Source organism: Geotrypetes seraphini, chromosome 6 (assembly GCF_902459505.1).
Source record: "Geotrypetes seraphini chromosome 6, aGeoSer1.1, whole genome shotgun sequence".
Classification (NCBI taxonomy): Eukaryota; Metazoa; Chordata; class Amphibia; order Gymnophiona; family Dermophiidae; genus Geotrypetes; species Geotrypetes seraphini.
In genome coordinates this window covers 128879196-128903460 of record NC_047089.1, presented here as the reverse complement: position 1 = coordinate 128903460, position 24265 = coordinate 128879196, and the positions used below count along the sequence as shown (strand labels likewise).

At 44.7% G+C, this 24265-nt stretch overlaps 2 protein-coding genes across 8 annotated transcripts in view; one reads left to right on the top strand and one right to left on the bottom strand.

Annotated features, from left to right (window-relative positions):
* UBAC2 (UBA domain containing 2) overlaps positions 1-24265 on the top strand; it is a 579805-nt gene that overhangs the window by 219284 nt on the left and 336256 nt on the right. The gene's annotated exons all lie outside the window — the stretch shown is intronic.
* Positions 17478-24265, bottom strand: part of GPR183 (G protein-coupled receptor 183) — a 40696-nt gene continuing 33908 nt past the window's right edge. For all 3 annotated transcript variants that reach the window (XM_033949108.1, XM_033949107.1, XM_033949106.1), the window contains one exon: positions 17478-18653. In XM_033949108.1, the coding sequence (XP_033804999.1) occupies positions 17522-18616 (1095 nt within the window). In that variant the 5' untranslated portion in view covers positions 18617-18653 and the 3' untranslated portion in view covers positions 17478-17521. The remainder of the gene's footprint in view (positions 18654-24265) is intronic.

The following is a 24265-nucleotide window of genomic DNA, read 5'->3' as shown; positions in this document are numbered from 1 at the left end:
CAGTACATACATACATTTTCAAAAAAAAAATCTCAATACGATACAATAAAAGGCAGTGCATACATTTCAGTAAGATTAATCAGAATAAAAAGTACAAGCATTTCAATAAAATTAATCAAGATAAAAATGTAAAACCATGTAAGTAAAAAGCATAAGGAATAAAATGCGAGCATGGTTGAAAATAGGAGAAAATGTAAAACCATTACGATGTCAGCCTATTAAATAATTGAGTCTTTAGTAGTTTCCTAAAATCTAAATAAGAAGAATCTTCTAACATCATTTTTCTGAGCCATGTATTCATTTTAGCGGCCTGAAAAGAGAAAGTTTTCTCAAAAAACCACTTATAGCGGCAAAATTTTATAGAAGGATAAGTAAGTAGCTGCACTCTCCATGTATTTTTATTAAAATGACTCCAAGAAAAATGTGAGAGGAGATAACCTGGTGACAGACCAAATGCTACTTTGTAACAAATACAAGAAAATTTAAACATTACTCTAGATTCTACCGGTAGCCAGTGCAGTTTATGATAGAAAGGGGTAATATGCTCCCATTTTTTAACCCAAAGATGAGGCGAACAGCATTGTTCTGGACTACCTCTTAATCTCTTAAGAATTTTCAAATAAGACCCTACATATACAATATTACAGTAGTCCAGTAAACTCAAGATGGAAGATTGCACCAACAGCCGAAAAGAGGCTTCATCAAAATATTTGCCCTATCCAGCATCTTCCTTCTCTGTCCCTGTCCCTATCCTACCTCCATGTTCAGTATTTGCCCTCTCTGAGTCCCCATCTGCCCCTTTTCCTGCATTGTCTCTCAGTATCCTAATCTCCTCTATTTTCCAGCATTGCCTCTATGTTCCACTGTTCCTGCCCTCTCCCTGTCTATCATTGATAGTCTGCATCCCTGACCCTATGGTCCCTCCTCGCCCAGCATCTCTCTTCTAAGTTCTTATCTCTCCCCATGTTCAGCTTCTCCCCTGTCTCTTCTCGTCTTCTAAAGATTCCCTCCCTTCTCCCCACCCCATCTCACCTCACGGCCACATATCTTCCCGGCCTGTCCCCCCCCCCGATGCTGGCATCTTTTCCCCTCTTTCCCTCCTCCAATGCAGGCTCTTTCTTTCCTTTCCATCTGCTCTTCCCCGTATTCTTCCTTACTACTCTGGCAGCAGCGATTGCATGCAATCTTCCCCACAGTACTTTTTTAAACACCTCTTAAGCCTGGTGGTCCAGCGATGTATGGGCCGGCAGGAGCGTGCTTTCTGTGCTGCTGCCTGGGTCCACATCTCTTTCTGAATGGCTGGCGTCGGTTCTCGTGAGAACTGATGCCAGCCATTCAGAAAGAGGCGCGGGCCCAGGCAGCAGTGCAGAAAGCATGCTCCTGCTGGCCCATACACCGTTGGACCACCAGGCTTAAGAGGCATTTAAAAAGGTACTGCGGGGTGGGAGGTGTTTTAAAAGGGAGGGCACGGAGGGGGGGGGTCATGCAGGCAGGCAGAGGTGTTTTAAAAGGAAGGGCAGGCGGTGTTTTAAAATGGTACCGGGGGTGGGGGGTGTCTTTGCTGCATAAGATGCACAGACATTTCCACTCAATTTTGGGTGGGAAAAAAGTGCGAAAAATACGGTAACTACTATTTTGCCCTATCTGCTACATCCTGTGCTTGTCATTCTTTTTTTATTGCAAAATCAACTATTCTATTTTTTTTGCGGAATCAACTCTCTCTGTGAATCAGTTACCTCTTTGTCTTAGTTCAGAGCACTCTCAGAAGAGGTTTAGGGCTCAGTTAAAAACTACAGTAAACTTTCAGTTATCCGGCACCAGTGGGGATTGGTAGATGCTGGATAACTATAGTTTCTAGTTGTTTGAGATTTAGTATAAAATAGTTTTGTTTCCTTTCCCACCTTATCTCCCCACCCCACTTGTAGGTCCAGCATTGGTTCCTCCCTTCCCACCCTCCTTTCTGATCTGGGTCACTTTCTCTCCTTCCCTTCTCTCTTCCCCCTTCCCCACCCCACTTCTGAAGCACCTCCCCACACCCGGGTCTGCCCTCCTTCTCTCCACACAGGTCTGGCCTCTTGAACCCCCCTCATTTACCTGATGCAGTCCTGACCTGCCTACCCCCTCCCTACCTTACCTGAAGCAGCAGCAGCAGCTGGTCAGCAGAGGCAGCATTGTAAACAGGCTGCTCGCGGCCAGCCCTGGTAGGGCTTTCCTTTGTCATGTTGGAAGGAGTGCGGCAGAGGAAAAGCCCTGCCGGGGCTAGATGTAAAATGTCCATTTATAGCACTCTCTTCTAACCTGCTGCCGTTGCTGCTTCAGAAAGGTGAGGGAGGGTGGCTGGTGGGGAAGGACTGCTGTCGATGCTGCTTTGGAGCTGTAGGGAAGAATGGAGAGGGATTGTCTATTCAGGACCGCTGCCACTGCTGCTTCGTTGACTCAGATAATCAGGATTCTATTGTAATTTGGTTTTTCAGGGTAATAACTATTGCAGGGATGTATGTGGGTTGTGGTTGACCTGGGGATGCACAGAGTCTTGAAGCACCTATGAAATTAATTTCTTCTTTCTTGTATTTTAATGGAGTTCCTTTCTTTTTATTGGTTTTATTGTAAACTGCTCTTGACATTAAATTTAAAGATGGTATAGCAACTGAAATAAATATAATCTTTTACTGTAAATCTCTCTGGAAAGAATATAGTGCTTCTCATATGAACCATAATCCAAAAGCAAATCTTATATAAGCAGAGTTCTGGTTGTTGTTTTTCATGATAACATTACCTCTTCACTTGATTTAGAAAAATGTTTGTAGTATATTAGCAACAACAATATATTATTTTGATAAACCAAGGGCCTCTTCTATCAAATTGCATTAGCAGTTTTTAGCGCAGAGAGCCACGCTGAATGGCCCGCGTGGCTCCCGACGCTCATAGGAGTTTAAAAATTTGATAAATGTTGAGTTCTTGTGCCTGTTCTTTATAACATTTTTATAAATGATATTGCTGAAGGGTTGTCGAGTAAGATCTGCCTCTTTGCGGATGATACCAAAATCTGCAATAGAGTAGATACGCCAGATAGTGTGAATAACATGAAGAAAGATCTGGCGAAGCTTGAAGAACGGTCTGAAATTTGGCAGCTAAAATTTAATGCTAAGAAATGCAAGGTCATGCATTTGGGCTGTAAAAACCTGAGGGAACGGTACAGTTTAGGGTGGCAGCTAAAATTTAATGCTAAGAAATGCAAGGTCATGCATTTGGGCTGTAAAAACCTGAGGGAACGGTACAGTTTAGGGGGTGAAGAACCTATGTGCACAATGGAAGAGCGAGACTTGGGTATGATTGTATGTGATGATCTTAAGATGGTCAAACAGGTTGAAAGGTGACAGCGAAAGCTAGAACGATGCTAGGTTGTATAGGGAGAGGTATGGCCAGTAGGAAAAAGGAGATATTGATGCCTCTGTATAAGTCTCTGGTGAGACCTCATGTAGAACATTGTGTACAATTCTGGAGGCCACACCTTCAAAAAGATATAAAAAGGATGGAGTCGGTCCAGAGGAAGGCTACTAAAATAGTGTTGTGTGGTCTTTGTGATAAGGCATATGGGGACAGACTTAAAGATCTCAATCTGTATAGTTTGGAGGAAAGGCAGGAGAGGGGAGATATGATAGAGACGTTTAAATACCTACGTAATGTAAATGTGCATGAGTCGAGTCTCATTTGAAAGAAAACTCTGCAATGAGAGGGCATAGGATGAAGTTAAGAAGTGATAGGCTCCAGAGTAATTTAAGGAAATACTTTTTTACGGAAAGGGTGGTAGATGTGTGGAACAGTCTCCCGGAAGAGGTGGTGGAAACAGAGACTGTGCCTGAATTCAAGAGAGTCTGGGATAGGCACGTGGGATATCTCAGAGAAAGAAAGAGATAATGGTTACTGCAGATGGGCAGACTAGATGGGCCATTTGGCCTTTATCTGCCGTCATGTTTCTAAAATCCAGCGTTGTCTGGTGCAAAGGTAGAGAAGAGTCCGCTGGTAAGGATCCCAGATAGACTATGCCTTTGTGTTTGGAATGTGGCATCACACTTGGGGAAAACAAACAGAGACCCGCTAGCAGTACACTAGTCCCACCATCATCTTGGACACTCTCCCCCATCTGAGTGATATCTTATGTCAGAACATAATATAATCAGAAGGCGAGAAGTTAGGTGCTAATCCTAGAGGACATGCCAAATGTGGACATTGTAGTATGTGCCCATTGATGATAGAAACACGGATATATGAACACCCTACAACACATAAGCTATATTAATTAAGAGCACAAACTACATGTCTGACAAATAGAATGATCTATATCATACAATGCTCCAGCTCTCTGATTTATGTTGGGCAGACATCTAAGTCTTTTAAAACTCATTTGCTGGACCATCGGTCATGCATACATACCGGCAGGGTAGAAAAGACACTGGTAACTCACTGTCAACAATATCGCCATAAGTTTAACTCATTAAAATGTATTGTAATAGAACAATGTCAGTAAGAAGAGGGAACTTATGCCACTTTTTGCGGCAATATGAATGCTGGATTTATTTATTGAATACAGTTAGCCTGTGTGGACTTAATAATAGAGTGGAATGGTCAGATTTTTATTAAAGGTATGCTGAATAGTGTGTATTTTGACATGAGAGCTTTGATTGGAGAAGTGAGTAACAGGAGAGATCTGATTGGAGGAAATTTACAAAGGGGGGGGGGTTATGAACTGTGGAAGAGATTAAATCTCAGCATCCTGAATTCTGAGTGCCATTTTGAAAGTGTTAAAATCAAAGTAAGATAATCAAAGGGAGTGGGATAGTGGAGTGAATGAGATTCCTGACATAGCCCTGAGCGAAACAGGGATTAAATAACTGTGGAGAGAGAAGGCCAAATAGAATAGTGATAAACACCTGTCTGACGCCGGGAGCCAAAATGGTCTGGATGATATAACAGTGGCGGCAGCACACTGGACATCGTATCTCCAGCTAAGTTGAAATATTCACGTTTGCGTGATTTATATTACTAGTATAAATGAGAACATTTTCATAGTATATGAAGTGACTTTGGTCCTGGAACTTGCAAATAATAACAACTTGGTTGATTTGAGGAAAAAGAAGAATTCTATATACTTAAGATTTGGACAATGTTTTTGACGAGTGGAGTTTTTTGACCCATAAAGTCTAACTCAGGCTTTTTCTCAACTTTTTTCCTTTTTCTTCTTTTTTTTGTGTCTGTTGTTCCTCTTTAATAACTGGATTTATATGTATATGGACATTAGTCTCTGCATAAGATTGCCTTAGCACATTTTTGTTCTGACTTTCTGGTTTTGGGAGATGTGCTTTCTCTTTTGAATATACTGTAGTAATTGAAATCACCTACTATTATTGTGTTACCCAGTTTGTTAGCCTCCTTAATTTGTGATAACATTTTAGCATCTGTCTGTTAATCCTGGCTAGGCAGATGGTAGTACACTCTTCCCATATACAGTGGTGCCTCACACAACGAACTTAATTGGTTCCAGGAGCAAGTTTGTTATGTGAAACGTTCGTTATGTGAAACGCGTTTTCCCATAGGAATACATGTAAAAAAAAATAATTCGTTCTGCAGCATAAAATATGCTAAGATGACATAAAAAAGATAAATTTTTTGTTATTATTTTTATTTAGATACATCTAAAAACATACATCTCCCTGTCCTTTTACTTCCACTATCTTCCTATCCCATCTCTATTCCCTTTTGTCTCTCTCCCCATGATCAATCATCTCACCACCTCTCTCTGCCCTCACCCTCAGGGTTCAAGATTGCTTCCACTCTTTTTCCTGTTGTTCTCTCTGCCTGTCACCCTATGATTTAGCATCCCTTCTGCCCTTGTCCAATATTTCCCCTTCTCTCCCTCCCTCTCATCCCCTGCTCCAACATGTGCTTTCAGCGGCCTTCTCCCCCCTTAAGCGTCTTTTCTTCTCCACTCTACCTTTCCTCCCTCCCTGCCTCCACCTTTGTGGCGCTTTTGCACCTGACCGACAACAGAACAGGCCCGGTCGGACAAATCTCCCTGTCCTGTAGCCGCGAATCTAAATTACCTTCTTACAGCAGCTGGATTATTGAAGCTGCTGTAAGAGGTAATTTAGATTCGCGGCTACAGGGCAGGGAGGTTTGTCGGCCGGGCCTGTTGTCGGTCGATCGGGGGACCTGACCAGCTGTGCACATTCTTCGGGGCGGACCGCCCCCTCCCCCCTCTTTCGTTCGCCATTGCCTTCTTCCTACCTGCCCTGCCGCAGCCGCACACAGCCGACCGGAAGTCTTCCTGATGTCAGCGCTGACGTCGGAGGAAGGGAGGGCTTTGCTTAAGCCCTCCCTCCGACGTCAGCGCTGACATCGGGAAGATTTCCGTTCGGCTGTGTGCTGCGACAGGGCAGGTAAGGAGAAGGAGACTACCCTCAACCAACCCCGCTGCGATCCAACCCCGCAGGAACCCCGGAAGGATGCAGCTCGGGCGACTTCGTTGTGTGAAACGAAGTACGTTATACGGATCACGACATAAAGTTCGTTGTGCGCAGCGTCCGCTGTGCGAGGCGACCGTTATGCGAGGCACCACTGTATAGTTATTAAATTTTCAAAAATATATAATATACATAGAGGAGCATAACCAAAAGGAACGTCTAAGTCTGTTTTCGTCTAAGTCGCAAGTTGTCCAAAGTAAAAAACAGCTTAGGACACATTTTCGAAAAATACGTCCAAATATTTTTTCGTTTCAAAAATCTCCAAGTATACATCCTGTCGATTTGATCGTCCAAGTCACTAAATCATCCATCTTTATACCACATTTTCGTCCAACTTTTCGTCCAAGTCAAAAATGCCTAGAACAAGCCCTGTTGGACGTGGGAGGGGTCTGCAAAGTGATGGACTGAACACCCAGATATGGCACCTAAATAGTGGGGTACCTTACAGGGCACTGCTGTGAACTTCACAAAAAGGGTGCCATGTCTTCTCTTCACTACAGATCCCTTATAGGTCATGATGAGGCCCCCCAAACCACCTCCAGAATCTCCTAGACCCACTTAGCTACCACCCCAATAGCTCTTATGGCTGCAGGAGCCACTTATATGCCAGTAAAAAAGGGTTTTAGGGGAGTGTACATGTTTCAGTATCAATGCAGTGATTACAGGGGCTTATGGGCATGGGTCCTCCTCTTGATGGGTCCCTAACCCACCCCCAAGACGGCTTAAGACACCTCTGTGTAGCATGACTAGGTTTTCCTATGCCAGGCTGCCAGGTGATGATGTTCTGGAGGCACAATTTTCAAGTTGTGATTAATATTTTTATTTGAGGGGGGTCGATGATCACTGGGGTAATGTGTGGGGGTCTGTATTATGTGTTTGCAGTGCTTATCTGGTCACTTTAGGTGTTTTTTTTGTGGCTTAGACCATGTTTTAAATGGTCTAAGGCACAATGTCCAAGTTCCGTCGATCCTTTGCTGTACACTTCCCCCTCCCCATTCGCGGTTTCGGCAATCGCAATTTCACATATTCGCAATTTTTTGAGGAGGGGGAAAAAGAAAAAACTCATAGTTTAGCCTTTCCCCCGGCGTCCCAGCCTTACTTGGTGGTCTAGCGGGCTTTCGGGGCAGGAGCGATCTTCCTACACTCCTGCTCCGTGTAGATCACCAATAGGAAATGGCTGTAGGGAGTTCCCGTCGTAGTGGTATTTCACCATTCGCGGTCCGGCTCTACCCCTATCCCCCGCGAATCCGAAGGGAGAAGTGTATAACTTTTGGTTATACATGCAATGCGACTAAGTTTAAGCTTGCCCACGTCCCGCCCTTGACACTCCTCCTGAAACACCTATTATGAGGCACCAGTGCAATAGATCTGCTCCCTCTGACATCAAACTCTGGCTATGCATCTGGTGCCTGGGTAGTTTGGCAGCTAAAGTTAGGACAGCTTTTTGGTATCCTAACCTTAGCTACTTACTTAACTGATTAGTGAGTTGAATGTGGTCATTTCGTTTCAGGCCCTACCCAAGCTCTGGCCTGTGCTGCCCCAGACAGTGAGTGGTCTGTGGTGATATACAGCAGCGTTGTTCAGTTACATGCTACTGGATATTAGCACTTAGGTGGCCTCTCCTGCCTTGTTAAATTCTTTATCTCCTCTGTGTTATCATGATGAGCTATACACAGAATTTAGTAGCTAATAAAAACGTTAAACCAGGAAATAAAATACACCATTCTGTTCCACAATTTCTAAGACCATGTTACTGCAACTTTCATACGAAGTGTTCAAATATATTTTATTGAGCTCATCAAAAATACCAAACAGAAATACAAAACAATCTGCAAACATGCTCAACTTAATCATATAGAACCCAATTCCCACACTGCTCCCCCTCCCAAGCAACCTCACCCCACTCCCAAACAATCTCCCCCCCCCCCCCCCCGGGTCCTCCTTACAAGTACAACAGTGTCACAAAGAAAATACAAAAGAAATCAGGCATACCAACAGCAACAAGGTGAAACAGAAAACATGGAGTCAACAGTTAAGCAAACGGCAGCGAGCCAGAGGAGTCATGGTAGTCCAAAATGGGTTCCATAAGCATTGGGCGAGAGGAAAAATCTGTCACATCTCTCCTTTCCCACATCAAGAGAGTAATCATCTGACAGCGCCAAATGGAGTAGTCTGGCGCGTCACCCTCAAGCCATTTCAGCAAGATACATTTAAAGGCAACCAGGACAGTCCACTTAAGGAAAGCAGCAGCCCCCCTTGTGCGAGGGAAATAATGGGGAACAGCTCCAAATAAGAGCAAAGGCGAGCGTTGAATTGTAATGTTCCAATGCGCTCTACAAAAACAAATATGGTAGACCAAAAATGTTGAACATTAGGGCAAGTCCAGAACATGTGTCCCAAGCCCACATCCGGAGTCTGGCATCTAGGACAGGCAGCAGTCTCACGAAAGCCAGAAAGATAAGCCCTCTTAGGAGAAATGTACAAACGGAAGATCAGCTTATAATGTTGCTCCCAAAAGGTGGTATATTTTCGAAAGGAAGGCAACCTTCGAACAGCCTGCAAAAGCACATCATCAGACAACTCTATTGCAAGGTCACGAGCCCAAGCAGCCCATATTTTTGAATGGTCAAACAAGGGGGACTCATCCTTCAAATGGCGATGATGGAATTTAAGGGAACAGGAAATTGGGAACCAATGGTAAAGGCCGTAGGCAGCATCTCTTGGCAAGAAGCCTGCAAAGAATCAGAGGGTAAAGAAGAAATATAATGGTGAATTTGCATATAAGCAAAATAATCAGTGAGTGGGAGATCAAATTCGTTCCGCAGCTGTGCAAAGGACTTAATTTTGCCATCATCATCAACCAACTGAAACACATAATGAATGCCCCTTGTTTCCCACCGAGCAAAACTCGGCCCATCTGTCCCAGGTAGAAAGGAGCTATTAAAGCGGATAGGCAGAAAGGGAGTTATAGAAGCAGAGAGAGAGTGGTATTTACAGACCCAGCGCCAGATCTTCCGCAAGGGATGGTGGAGCACCCTTGTAGAGAGAGGCTCAGGCAAAGAAGAAGGAATGGAATGAAATGAAGATATGCACTAAAGTGAGTAGAATGAAAACAGGAAAGTTCCAAAGAGATGTTAGTGAATGCAGAAGTACCCCTGAAAAAATCATTGATGTGGCGCATTCCACATCCAATAGTCAAATAACAAAGGTTCAACAGGCCCAGGCCCCCCTTGTACCACGGAGCTGCCACCCATTTATAAGGCAGGTGAGGCCGTTTCCCAGTCCAAAGAAATCTCTGGACCAAGAGTTCCAGTCTGCGGTCATCCCAAGAAGACAAATAAAGAGGAAGGACCTGAAAAACATATAACCAACTCGGAACAATAAGCATGTTATAAAGATGCACCCTACCGAAAAGGGAAGAGTACCCCAAAGCTGTAGTTTATTTTGAAGGGCCTGGAGCAATGGCTCCACATTCAAACGATACAGACTAGATAAGTCCAAAGGAATGAAGACCCCCAAATATTTCAATTTAGACTCGGCCCAACGAAGAGGAAAGACACCCCTCCATGTTGTATGTATCTCAGGAGGAGAAGGCAAGGCAAAGGACTTATCTAAATTAAGTGAAAGACCAGAATAAAAGCCAAATACAGAAATGAGGTCTAACGCCGTCGGTAAGGAAATCCTCAGGCCTGGTAAGAATCAAGAACATGTCATTTGCATAGGCTATTTAACTCTACCCCATCAACACGAAGGCCCTGTACTGCAGCAAACCCCCGAAGAGTGCAAAGCAATGATTCTAAAGAAAGTAGAAAAAGTAATGGCAAAAGGGGGCAGCCCTGCCGGGTACCACGAAGGATAGAGAAGGAATCCATTAGTATCCCATTAACCAGAAGAGAAGCCCTCGGGTTAGAGTAGAGAGAACGTATTGCATTCAGATAAAAGCCACCCAACCCCACATGTTCCAGGGTACGAAACAAGAAGGACCAATGGACACTGCAAACAAAGCGGGAATGTGATGAGATTGACAATAGGCTAGAGCAAAAAGAACCTTGCGAACATTACAAACTGTTTGACGTCCCCAAACAAAGCTAACCTGAACCTCATGAATGATCATAGGGAGCTGTGGAGCAATACGATCAGCCAACATACGAGAAAGGAGCTTAAGATCCACGTTGATCAAGGAGATAGGATGAAAGGAATCTGGGACGTCTACCTCCTTACCAGGCTTCAGCAACAATGAGATAAGGGCCTCGTTAACATAGCGAGGAAACGATCCCTGAGTAATAGCAGTATTAAAATAAGCCAACAAGGGAACATATAGATGAGAAGAAAGAAGACAATAAAAGTCTCCCGAAAATCCATCTGGACCTGGGGCTCTGCCAGAGCGAAGAGCTTTGATAGCGGATTCCAATTCCGCTGCTCTAAACGGACTATTGAGAGAAGCCACGACATCCACCTGCAGGCAAGGAAGTCCATAGGACTGAAGATAGTCTGTCAGCAAGTCCGGAGAGACATCATCGGGGGCATCATATAATTGGCTAAAAAAATCAAAAAGGAGTGCCGAGACATCAGTCGTACAGGGTCACCATACCCCCACTCTGGGTCCATAGGGACAAGATCGGTTTCTTGCAGGACTCCACCTTTACCATAAGGCGCCCGGGCTTGTTTCCAAAATGGTGGAATCTATGTTTATGAAAAGCCACCCATTTTTGAGAACGGGAATGAAGTAATGAATTAAGAGCGTCTTGAGTTGACAAATAACGTTCTCTAGCCTCCCTTGAAGGATTTGAATGAAACGACCACTTAGCTATATGTAAGGCCCGTTCTAAATTACCTATTCCTTGGTGAATACTTTTATTTCGAGCACTCAGAAAGGAAATGATTTGTCCCCGAATCACTGTCTTGGCGGCCTCCCAAAACAAAATGGGATCATCCATATGGGGTGTATTATAAGCAGAATAATCCTCCCATTGGACCTGCAAAAAGGTTTGAAATTCTTTATCCTGAACTAGATAGAACGGAAAATGCCAGAAAGACGTCCTAAGATACGTTTCGTCCAGATGAATATCAACCCAAATCGGGGTGTGGTCAGAAATATTCAGGGGACCAATCTCGGTTGAAACGACCGAAGAGAACAGAGTCAATGATAGAAAAATATGGTCTATCCAAGACCAGATACTATGAACCCGAGAGAGGTGAGAATAATCATGAACTTCAGGATGAAGAAGACGCCAAGGGTCGACCACTGAGAGAGTATCAAAGAAGTCAGATAGAAGACTACCCTTAGTTCCCAAAGAAGCAAAAGAGGTACCGGACTTATCCAAAGCAGGGTCCATCACTAAATTAAAGTCTCCCATGACAAGAAGTGGATCCCTGAGAAACAAAAGCAAAGTTGAAGCAACCGCTGCAAAAAAGCTGATTTGGACGAGTTAGGGCTGTAAACCACCAGCAATAGATAGGATCGATCACCCAAGGTCAGGCGCAAAAGCAGATATCTACCATCAACAGCTTTATCCAGAACCTGCACTCCAAGAGGTGAAGACTAACGGACCAACACAGCTATTCCACCATGGCGGCCCGGAGAGGAAGCAAAATACACCTCCCCCACCCAGGAACGACCCAACTTTAGATGTTCAGCGTCAGTCAGTCGAGTTTCCTGTAAGCAAGCAATATCCGAGCGATAACGCTGTAGAGCAGCTAATATTTTGGACCTCTTGATCGGTGACGTGATGCCCCTGACATTCCAGGAGGTAAGCCTAAAGGGAGTACTCAGGTCAGAAAGTCAGGAGAGAAGCAAAATAGAGAGAAAAAAGGAAAAAGTAGTAGAATACCCCAGGAGCCCAGCCACCCCCAGAGCAGTGTTGCCAAACATATGGCTGAGCCTGAAAGTGGAACAAAAGCAATGCAGAAACCTAAGAAATTGAATACATAAATTGAAGGAGGACCCCTAACCCCCAAAACCCAACCCGTTCCCACCCATACTCCACCCACACCCTCCCAAACCAATCCCCCCATAAGCCCAACCACAATCGCACACCCCCGTCCCACAAACGTGGAGCGGAGATGGAGTCATGCTATGACGTGAACAGGACCCCTCGCCCCTCCAACCCCACCTTTCGTGCACTCACCATCAGAAGCAAAGCAAAGACAAGAATCCCCCCCACACACGCACCGAACCAGCCATTCTACTCACACACCCACCAGGCCCCCCCAAGAAAATCCCAAAGCTTCAACATAAACAAAACAAAACAAGAGTGTTGACCCAGGCGCATCGTCAGCAAAAACCTCCGGAAATCACCTGAGCCCTCCAAAAAGCCCGGCCGGGCACAATCTCCAAAGCTCACACACCTCCTTCAAATTCCACACACACCCAGGAGCCAAACATACATACCCAATACTATACAGTATTGAATCCACCCACACTCATGAAAGAAGCACCATTCAAGCAAATAGATAGCAAATAGCTAGTAGATAGTCCCACCCCAGCGAAACCAAACCCCAACCTAACATACCCAACCAATCAACCCCCAGCCTCAATCAAAGCCCCTCAAGCACACCGCAAGCACTCTGCAAACAACAATGCCCCGAAACAAGTCAGTCCAGGGAGGGCTCCAAGAATCCAAGGACGCCCTCACTCCTCCAAACTGCATCCAATAGAGCACACAGCAACCACCTGGCTCTCAACCAGGCACAGAAGAGAAGGGAGCCGAAAACTAGAGCTCAAACGAGACCAGGAGGCAAACCCCCCAGAAAGAAGGGCCAACCAACAATCCAGGAGAATGTAATCCTCAAAATAAAACGGTGACAACAGCGAGGAGGCCCTGAACATCATGGAGCCGAAGAAGGCCCAGACTCCCCCGGAAGAGCATCCAAGTAGGCCTGAGCATCCTCCGCCTAAGTATAGCTCTTCCACCCGGTAGCCGTCCAAATCTGCAAAAGCGCAGGATAGAGTAATTGGAAGCGCTGTTTGCGGTCAAATAAGGCAGAACACACTCTGGAAAAACGGCGCCGTCGCTCTTGTAGTGCAGGGGAATAATCCTGGAACAGATGGATCGGAGCTCCCTCATAGGCAAGAGTGTTGCGCTTCTGCTGATGTCGCATAAGTTCCACCTTGTGAGCCGAGTTATGCACCTTGAAAATGGTGACACGGGCGCGGGTGTGATCCTCGGCACGCCTATCTAGGCAGTGAGCTCGCTCCAGCCTCAGGGGCCCCATGCCAGCAGGGAGCGGCAACTCCGCCTGAAGCCAGGACTCCAAGGTAGGAAGCAGACGAGAGTCCGGCACCGTCTCCGGCAGACCGATCAGACGCAAGTTATCGCGTCTTGATCGGTTTTCCAAATCTTCAGTTTTGTCCGCCTGACGCTGAATCTGTGCTTTAAGCGACACCATATTTGACACAGAGGTGCAGTGAGCGTCTTCCACGTGCGCCACTCTGGTTTCCAACTCGCCGGTATGCCTGGTGGTTTCAGTCAGGAGAAATTCGAGCGAGGTAAGTTGGATAGATAACTGTTCAACGCGAGCGTCCAAAGCCCGCACCACCGATGCTGACAACACCTCAATATGAGCTGACGACAATGGGAGCGCAGAATCCACATCAGCCGTCGCCGCCATCTTAGGGTCAGGCCACAGGGCTCTCACCTCCCGATCTTTGTTGTTGCGGGTCGTCTTGCCGCTCATAATTGGGTTGCAAGGCAGCAAAAACTTATCCATGCACCAGAGGAACTAAGATCGCGGGTGCAGAGGCATCCACAAAAGATTGGTAGGGCGCAGAGGGACCCGGGGCCCTGGAGCTCGAGCAAAGCACAACCCACTCGGCTCAGCACATCACGTGACTTCTCCCTTCATATGAAGTGAATACAAGCACAGACATTTAGATTTAACATATTTACATCACATTACATCACATATCTACAGCAGGGCTAGACCTGCTTTTTTATCACTGATAGACTTTAAAATGTGAAGTCCCACAATTAGTCTCTGCACGTTGCCCTGCATCCCTCTTCATTTCCTTGAAGCCATTTTGATTTACAGAATGTTTATTTAAAACAGACGCAATGAAATGTCTATATTCAATAATGTACTTATTGCTACATTTTTTCCTAAGTGCCTGCAACATGATTACATTCTAGTTTGTAAAAATACAGTTGGTTTTTCTCAGTAAGATAACCACTTTATTTTATTTGAGCAAGCTAAACCATGTGACAGTAATACTCTTACAAATTTCCTCTTTTCCTGTTTACAGAAGAACGATGTTGTAAAATAACTTGTTCCTATTTTTCTCAACTTTTGCTGTTCCAGATACTTATCTTGGTAAAACAAAACAAACCTAAACGTGTTTCAGCTTACTCTGTCTGGACAGATATTTCCACGTTGCAGTTAATCCTCATGCTAGATTATATTTGTCCATGTGTTAAACAGGGGTATAGCCAGACACCCAATCTTAGGTTGGCCTGAGCCCAAAGTCGATGGGCATTACACCTTTATATCCTTGCTGGCAGCGAGCAGCAACTCATTTCCCTTGCTCGCACAGGCTCCAAGCCTTCTCTGTGACACAGCTTTCTGGTCCTGTGAACAGGAAATTGTATCAGAGAGAAGGCTTGAGCCAGCGCAAGCAGGGGAAATATGCTGCTGTTCTCTGCTGGCAAAGATCTAAATAATTTAAAGGTTCTGGGGAATTAGGGGACCCACTCAGTCTCCTGGAGGGAGAGATGTCAGGAGTCTTCAGCTGATGGGGCTTAGAGATTCACACCAGCCACATTGCTGCTGTGCCACTGCTGGTTAGGCCTGAGTCAAATGTGGCTACTCCACAAGTGCTGATTAGTAATGTTTTGCCAACTCTCAGTTGTCAATGGATAAAATCCTATTATATAAAGTGAGCAAACTCTGACTGTGAAATTGAAAACGGCTCTAAGGATTTGGATGATATGGATCACTCTATGGTTTTCAATGTGAGAAAGTGATTTACCTAGGTCTGGAGTTTGGCAAATCTCATTTTGAAGGGGATTGGGGGGGTGTCAAACGAGGAATTATTCAGATGCTCCCACCTCCCCCTGCAGCCCATTAATCAGACAAGGTTGCTTAGCCAGTCAGTTGGCTGCAGGGAAAAGCAAGACTAAAGGTTGCTAAGGCAATGTCTCTGTAGCTACTTCTCCTGCCTTCCCTTCCCATGCAGCCCATTGATCACACAAGGAAGCTTAGGCCGCCACTAGGCTACAGGGCGGAAAAAAACAAAGGTTGCTAAACAGGTTGCTTTAGCACTCTCTCTATAATTACTTCTTCCGCCTTTCCCTACAGCCCACTGTTCACACATTGCTAAGGAAGTTTACTCAGCCAATAGACTGCAGGGGAAAAAATGAAGGTTGCTAAGCAGGTTGCTAAGGCACTGACTCTTTAGGTACTGCTCTTGCCTCTCCTGCAGTCCATTGGATTTTTAGTCAGCCAATAGGCTACACGGAAACCCAGAACTAACCTATTGGTCCTGTCTCCTCGGCAGCTTATTGGCTGGTGGCTGGCTAAGGAAGAAAATCTGCAGTGTAGTTAAGGAGTTCTGAGAGGAAAAGATGCTGAGGGAACAGTTATGGATGTAAAAGGGAAAAAACACAGCTGAAGTTAATGCAAGCTGGGGGAGGCATGGAAAGTGATACAAACATAATTGCAGCCCTTTGGTCACACATTCCTAATGAAGTTCATTCAACCAATAGGCTACAGGGAAAGCCAGGACTGAAGGTTGATGTCATATAACATATGGGTTCTGTCTCCTCTGCAGCTTATTGGCTGGCTAAGGAAGAAAACCTGCAGTGCAGAGTTGGTCTTAGTTTGCTCCCCCGCCCTCTTTTTTTTTTTTTTTTTAATTAGTCTGTAAACAGCTTAGATTTTAACCCTGGTTTTATATTTGCAGTATATTAAATAAATTGAACCTGAACACATTGGTCAGACATTCATAAAGAAACTTAGCCAATTGGCTACAGGGAAAACAAGGAATGGAGGTTGATGTCATAATCTAGTGGTCCTGTCTCCTCTGCAGCTTATAGGCTAGCAAAAGAAGAAGACCTGCACTGTAGGTAAGGCGTTATGAGAGAGAGGAGCAGAGGGAAGACATATGGAATCTAAAAGAGAGAACACTGCTGAAGTTAATGCAAACTGGGGGAGGCATGGAAACTAATACAAACATAACTGCAGCCCATTTCTGAGACATTCCTATGGAAGCTTAGCCAGCCAATAGGCTGCAAGGAAAACCAGAAGTGAAGGTTGCTAATGCACTCCTTCTGTAGCTACTGCTCCTGCCTCTCCCTACAGCCTATTCCTAAGGTCAGACATTCCTAAGAGAGCGTATTCAGCCAATAGCCTGCAGGAAAAAAATGACTGAAGGTTTCTAAGACACTGTCTCTGTAGGTGCTACTCCTGTCTCCCCCTACAACCCAGGAAGCTTAGCCAGCCAATAGCCTGCAGGCAAAAGCAGGCTTGAAGGATGATGCATCATAACCTATTGGTCCTGTCTCCTCTGCAGCTTATTGGCTGGCTAAGGAAGAAAATCTGCAATGTAGCTAAGGGGTTTTGAGGGAAACAGAGGCTAAGGGAATAGATATTGAATGTAAAAGAGAGAACACATCTGAAGATAAACTGATGCAAACATAACTGCAGTTCAGTGGTCGGACATTCCTAAGGAAGCTTAGTCACTCAGTAGAACGCATTAAAAAAACAAGACTTAAAGTTGCTAAGGCACTGTCTCTGTAGCTACTGCTCCCAACTCCCCCTCTCCTGTAGCCCAGACATTCCTAAGGAAGTTTAGTCAGCCAATAGGCTACAGGGAAACTGGGACTAAAGGTTGATGTCTCATAATCCAAACAACAACCACATCATAATCACACAGCCCACTTTCCCGAGTAAAGCTCGGTTTTCCAGGTACTTATTCTTAGTTGATGAAATATGAAATACACACACTTTCTAGTAGACAAATATATACCAGTTTTAATCAAAAATATGATATTGACTTTGTTCCCTCAAAGTGCATTGCTACTTCCATTAGTAACATTTGTAAATGTCATCATCATTTGTGATTCTGCGGCATCACGTGAACTGTCTCCAGGAGCTTGTCTAGCAGTACTTGATAATGACATACTGACTTGTCTTCTCAGTATTTTCATGACTACCCTCTTGTATCCCCTGCATGCAAAGAAATAGATGAAAGGATCCATACAACAATTGAAATTCATTAGGCAGACAGTAAAATGCAGACAGATCTGAAAGATTTGTTGTTCTTTACATGAAGGGTAATAAAGAAGCTTCTTAATCATATGTTGCATAATGGCAATGTGGTAAGGAGAAAAGCAGATGACAAATGCAACAATTACAAAAACAATTGTGTTGATGGCTTTTCTGTTTGTTCCTGATTTTTCAGTCAGTGGGTTTTCTTTAGCAGCATGGCATAGTTTGTTGCTAATCTGACAATAAAAAAATAGTATTACTCCTAGAGGAAGGAGGTAACCTATAAAGCAGGCCCCAAGAAGCATGATTGGTAATTGGTGTATTTTTTCAAAGTTTGGATATTCCATACATGTAATCCATCCTCCTGGCTCTGTATATGACATAGTTTGTAGAAGTAGTGGAAATGTTTGTAAAAGTACAAGAATCCAGACAAAACCGCAAATGTACACTGCACATCTAATTTTTCTTATCTTATTGTAGCGGAATGGATGAACCACAGCAATGAACCTGTCCATGCTCAAACATGTCATAAAGTATACCCCCGCATATGTATTAATATAAAATACAAATGCAGTAATTCTGCAGAGTGCTTCGCCAAATGGCCAATGGAATCCTAATGCATAATATGTAATCCTTGTAGGCAGGGCAGTGGTGAAAAGAATGTCTGACAGGACAAGACTTGTGGAATAAAGAGTGGTAGAGTTCATTTTTCTTTTGTTTTGATAAATAGCAGCCAAGGCCAATCCATTTCCAAGTAGCCCAATGATGCAAACCAAACTGTAATGCAGGGGCATTAAGATCTTAGCTGTATCTCGATGTGCATACAAGTTACAGGTCTGATTAACAGAATTGTTGTGCTGAAGAGTTGTCATTGATGTACTAGCATACATTTTCACAATGATTCTTACATCTGAAAAATGAGTATCTCTACGAGAAACAAAAGAGAACAATCAGTGTGGAAATATACTGTATTTACCCATTTCATGTTAGCAAAGAAGTGAAGTGTTATGTCATTTGATACAATAACGTAAAAAATAAATACAACCCCAATTCCCTTTTGATCATGAATAGAAACTATTCCATAAGGAATTATAAGTTAATAGTTTTTAAAAAAATGTAATGAGGTCCATATTTAGCCACACAGAGAGGCCCTTATTCTATAAAAAGTGCCTACTATTAGGCACCTAGATCGGTGCACTTAGCCAATCTAAGCTCCTAACTTAATTTTTTAATTGGTTCAATCAGCCCTATTAATTAAACAACACCATTAAAAAAATTAAAGTTCAGGTAGGTGCCAAACTCAGTAGACATTTACACAGAGATGCCTACCCGAAAGTAGGCGTGTTTGAGGGTAGAGTTTGGGCATGGATTCTCTTAGGTGCAGATAAATTAGGCCCAGAAAATCCTACCCTAATATACTGGCACCTAACATTGACACCTACTAGTGCCTAAGTAGAGTTAGGTGCTACTAGGTGCAATTCTACAAATGGCGCCTAGTAGTTGATTATCAACTACGGCGAGCGGACCCTAGCTGCTAGGTGGCATTTATATAATCAGGGGCAAAGTGTATCTACTATAATAAAACGCTAAGCGCGCATGCACACTCCTACTGTGTGTTCCGTGATTCGTATGTTTGTGGCAGCCAGGAGTGCGCATGCGCGCTTACAACGGTTCCACACAGTACTCCAACGAGCGAAATGCCCTGGCAGCTGAACCCAAAGTGAATCGCGGCCCCACACAGTACTCCTGTGCTTACAACGGCCCTACAAAGTACTACAACGAACCCATCCGACCCTCCCACCGCGTTCTAACCCCTCCCATCCGACCCTCCCTTCCGCGGTCTGGCTGGCTCCTGTAGTCCCTTGCCGCACTCCCCCCTTCCCTTCCCATGGTCCCGACAAACCTCCCGACTCCAGCAGCGGATGCAGCACTCTAAACACGCTGCTTCACGGCCTTCTACTGCCCTGATTTGCTCTGCCGCGTCTCTGATGATGTCATCAGGGATGTGTCAGAGTAAATCAGGGCAGTAGAAGGCCACGAAGCAGCGTGTTTAGAGTGCTGTGGCTGCTGCTGGAGTCAGGAGGTTTGTCGGGACCACTGAAAGGGAAAGGGGGGTAGGGGAAAATGCTGCTTCTGCTGCTGCACAGTGACGTGGAGAGGAAATGAAATGTCGCTGCTGCTGCTGCACAGAGAAGTGCAGGGGGAGGGAAATAATGCTGCTGTTGCTGCTCAGGGAAGTGGTGTGGGGGGAGGGAAATGGACGGGGAGGGAATGCTGCTGCGGCTGCTGTTCTAAAGGGAAGGGGGAGGGAAATGCTGTTGCTGTTGCACAGGGAAGTGGGGGGAAGGGAAATGCTGCTGCACAGGGAAATAAGATGGAGGGAGGGAAATGCTGCTGCACAGGGAAATGGAGGGGGAGAAAATGCTGCTGCAGTTGCTACACAGGGAAGTGGGGGGGAGGGAATTTCTGCTGCTGCAGAAGAAAGACATATGGCCTTGGGGAAGGACAAAGGGGACCTGAAGGGAAAAGATGGCAAAAGGGGTGAAACAGGGTCAGAGAGAGATGGTAGAGGGTGTGAGAGAGGGAAAGGGCGTGATGAGGGACTAAAGGGTACAGAGTACTAAGGAAATGGTGAAAGGCAAGGTGGTGGACTGGGATCAGTGAGAGACACAATCCAGCCATGGTACAGGCGGGGCATGGGTGGCTTCAGGGTATAGGTGGGGCTATTCTAGCACCCATTACTGTAACAAATGTAATGGGCTTAAATACTAGTACTGTATAATTTGATATGTCTGACTTGCATATATTATTTAGGCAGTACCACTGAATATCCAAAATAAAATAAAACGTCAAAATTAGGCATTTCATGTTATACAGTACTTGCTATTTGTGACACTCACCTTGAATATGAACATCTAAGTCAGTACATCACAAATGGATGGCTATATCACATGTATTTTAGAACAGGATACAACTTATTCTAAAATACATGTGAAATGGACATCCATGTTCTAGAAACGGACAGCATGAACATCCATTTTACAAACTGAAATGTCCAAATTATGAATAGGATGAACAGGAAAACAAGAATATGGACATCTGTATAGCAGCATAGGAATGCCCATGTTATAAAATGGTCACACGGAAATCCATGGAGAGCAGAGGGGTAGTCTAATGGTTAGAGTAGTGGGATAAGGATCAGGGGACCCAGGTTGAAATCCCACTTCTGTTTTTTGTGATTTTTTTTTTTTTAATTGTGAGCCCTCCAGGAACAGGAAAACAGCTACTGTACCTGAATGTACAATACTTCAGGTTTGCAGGTGCCTTATACAGTATATCAGGTACAGTAGGTATTTTTCTGTCCCTCGAAGGCTTACAATTTAAAAAGACAAAAAAAGAACTGAAATGGGATTTGTATCTGGGTTTCTTGGTGCTCAGTTCATTAGGCTACTACTCAGATCTGCATTTTGAATCATTAAGAATATTCATAGTATCTGCAGCTATCATAGAACTTGGTATCTCTTGCCAGTTTCACATTCAGGGGAGAGTTAGGGGGACAGCAATCACTGGACACCTTTCTGTAACCTGAATATGCCAAGTTATAGGTCTAAATAAAAATTTCTGTCTTTTTAGACATAAATATCACTTCCCATTCTGTGATCAGAGTTGGATGTCCATGTTTTGGTCCCTCCTAAGTTCTGCCTGGAACATGCCCAGACTACATCCCCTAGCCATAAGGACATACTACAGTATAGACATCAATATCTTAATTTTATATACCGTGTTTCCCCGAAAATAAGCCCTAGCAAGATTTTCAGGGTAGATCTTAATATAAGCCCTACCCCAAAAATAAGCCCTAGTTCCTCAATTCACCGGCAGCAGCGCTTCCCTCTGCCCCGCCGCCACCCTGCCTCCGCCACACAGCCAAACCCCCGCTGACCCTCCATCCTTCCCTCCCATGCAAACCCCACTGAGGTGCCAACTGTGAGCCCTACATACCTCCCTCCAGAGCAGCATTGTCCGGCAGCACTCTAGGCTGCTTTGCAGCCTTCTCTCGTTGGGGACTTCCCTCTGCTTTATCACTGATGATGTCATCAGTAACATGGCACACAGACGGCCCAGAGGAGAGAAGGCTGCAAAGCAGCCTATATAGAGTGCTGCCAGCCCGGCGCTGCTCTGGAGGGAGGTATGTGGGCTCGCAGTTTGTGGGGTTTGGATGGTTGGGAAGCATGGAGGGTCAGTGGGGGTTCAGCTTGGCGGTGTAGGCAGGTGCTCAAGGGTTCTGCTGCACAAGGGATGGGAGGGAAGGATGGAAGCTGGATAAGGGATCTGCACGAGAGATGGGAGGGAGGGAAGGATGGAAGCTGGGCAAGGGTTCTGCTGCACAGGGGGATGGGAGGGAGGGATAGAAAGAAGCTGCAGAGGGAAGGCACAAGGGGATGGGTGAGAGGGGAGGAAAGATGCTGCACATGTGGGGGAAAGAAAGGAAAGAGGAAGAATTGGGGTAAAGGAGAGGAAGGGAGAGATGATCATGTACATGAAGAAAATAAGCCCTACCCTGGAAATAAGATCTAGTGCGTTTTTTGGGCCCAAAATTAATATAAGACACTGTCTTATTTTGGGGAAAACATGGTAATTGGGATTTGGATGTCCATGCAATATCGACATCTAAATGCCAATTTTAATTTGGTTTGTTTAGTGGCTGAATATTGCCCCTGCAATGTCCCCTTTTTGTACAGTTAGCTGTGGTTGTATAACAACTATAGACCTGATTTTATAACAGAGCATCTGCAGTGGGGTATATGTTCAATCACCTGCCACTTGGGGTCAGCCAGAATTCAGTATCAAAAGATGACTTGGGTTTAACCAGGATTTGTAGCATGGGATTCAATTTGCATATGCATTTGTGATTCAACAGTGATTCTTTAAGGGCTAGATTTTCAAAAAACTGTGTAAAATACCGACAGGCTGCTATCGCGGCCGTTTTAGTGGCAATTGTAAAAAAGTGAGTCATTCTCCAAAAAACATTCATGCAAATGAGATTAGTGGAGAGTAGTGAAGACTCACTAAATTTGCATGTGCTTATCACTGGTTACAGGGATGGGCATATGCGAAAAATAAGCGAAATAAACAAACAAAAACACAACAGCGGGAGAGAAGGATCAGAGGGACATGAAGTGAGTTTGGAGGAGGAAAGACAATGTGTAGTTTCCTCTTCAATGATTTAAGTAAAGGGTTCAAGGGTTCAAGCAAGATGGAGAGAATGTCATGGGGAAGGAGAAATGCAGGTGACTTGTCAGCGTGTAATTGTCCTAAGAACATAAGAATGCCTCCTCTGGGTCAGACCTGAGGTCCAGCAGTCCGCTCATGCGGCGGCCCAACAGGTCAAGGACCTATGCAGTAATCCTCTATCTATACCCCTCTAGTCCCTTTTTCAGCAGGAAATTGTCCAATCCTTACTTGAACCCCAGTACCGTACTCTGCCCTATTACGTCCTCTGGATGTGTATTCCAGGTGTCCACCACACGTTGGGTAAAGAAGAACTTCCTAGCATTCATTTTGAATCTGCCCCCTTTCAACTTTTCCGAATGCCTTCTTGTTCTTTTATTATTCGAAAGTTTGAAGAATCTGTCCTTCTCTACTCTATCTATGCCCTTTATGATTTTGTAAGTGTCTATCATATCCCCTCTAAGTCTCCTCTTATCCAGGGAAAAGAGATCCAGTTTCTCCAATCTCTCAGCGTATGAAAGGTTTTCCATCCCCTTTATCAGACGCATCACTCTCCTCTGAACCCTCTCGAGTAATACCATGTCCTTCTTAATGTATGGCAACCAATATTGGACGCAGTACTCCAGATGCGGACGCACCATCGCCCGATACAACGGGAGGATAACTTCTTTCGTTCTGGTAGTAATACCCTTCTTGATTATACCTTAGCATTCTATTCGCTCTCTTAGCGGCCGCTGCGCACTGTGCCGTCGGCTTCATTGTCATGTCCACCATTACCCCCAAGTCCCTTTCTTGAGTACTCTCATTCAATAACCTCCCTCCCATCGTATAGCTGTACCTCGGGTTTCTGCTTCCAACACGTAGTACTTTACATTTCTCAACGTTGAACTTCATCTGCCATCTCGTCGCCCATTCCCCTAGTTTGTTCAAGTCCCTTTGCAATTCTTCGCAGTCCTTTTTAGTATGAGCTCCACTAAATAGTTTGGTGTCGTCCGCAAATTTTATTATTTCACACTTCGTCTCTGTTTCTAGGTCATTTATGAATATATTAAATAGCAGCAGCCCGAGCACCGAGCCCTGCGGGACACCGCTCGTGACCCTCCTCCAGTCCAAGTAGTGGGCCTTTACTCCTACCCTCTGTTTCCTGTCCTGCGTGCTATTGACGGTGTACCGCCACTCCTCCACCTTTTCAGCCATCTCTATCCTTTCTAAAAACGTTATAGCCTGATATGGTTACATCCCACTCATGGGAATCTTTGAACCATGTCTCTGTGATAACAGCAATATCCAAATCTGTCTTTTGTATCAGA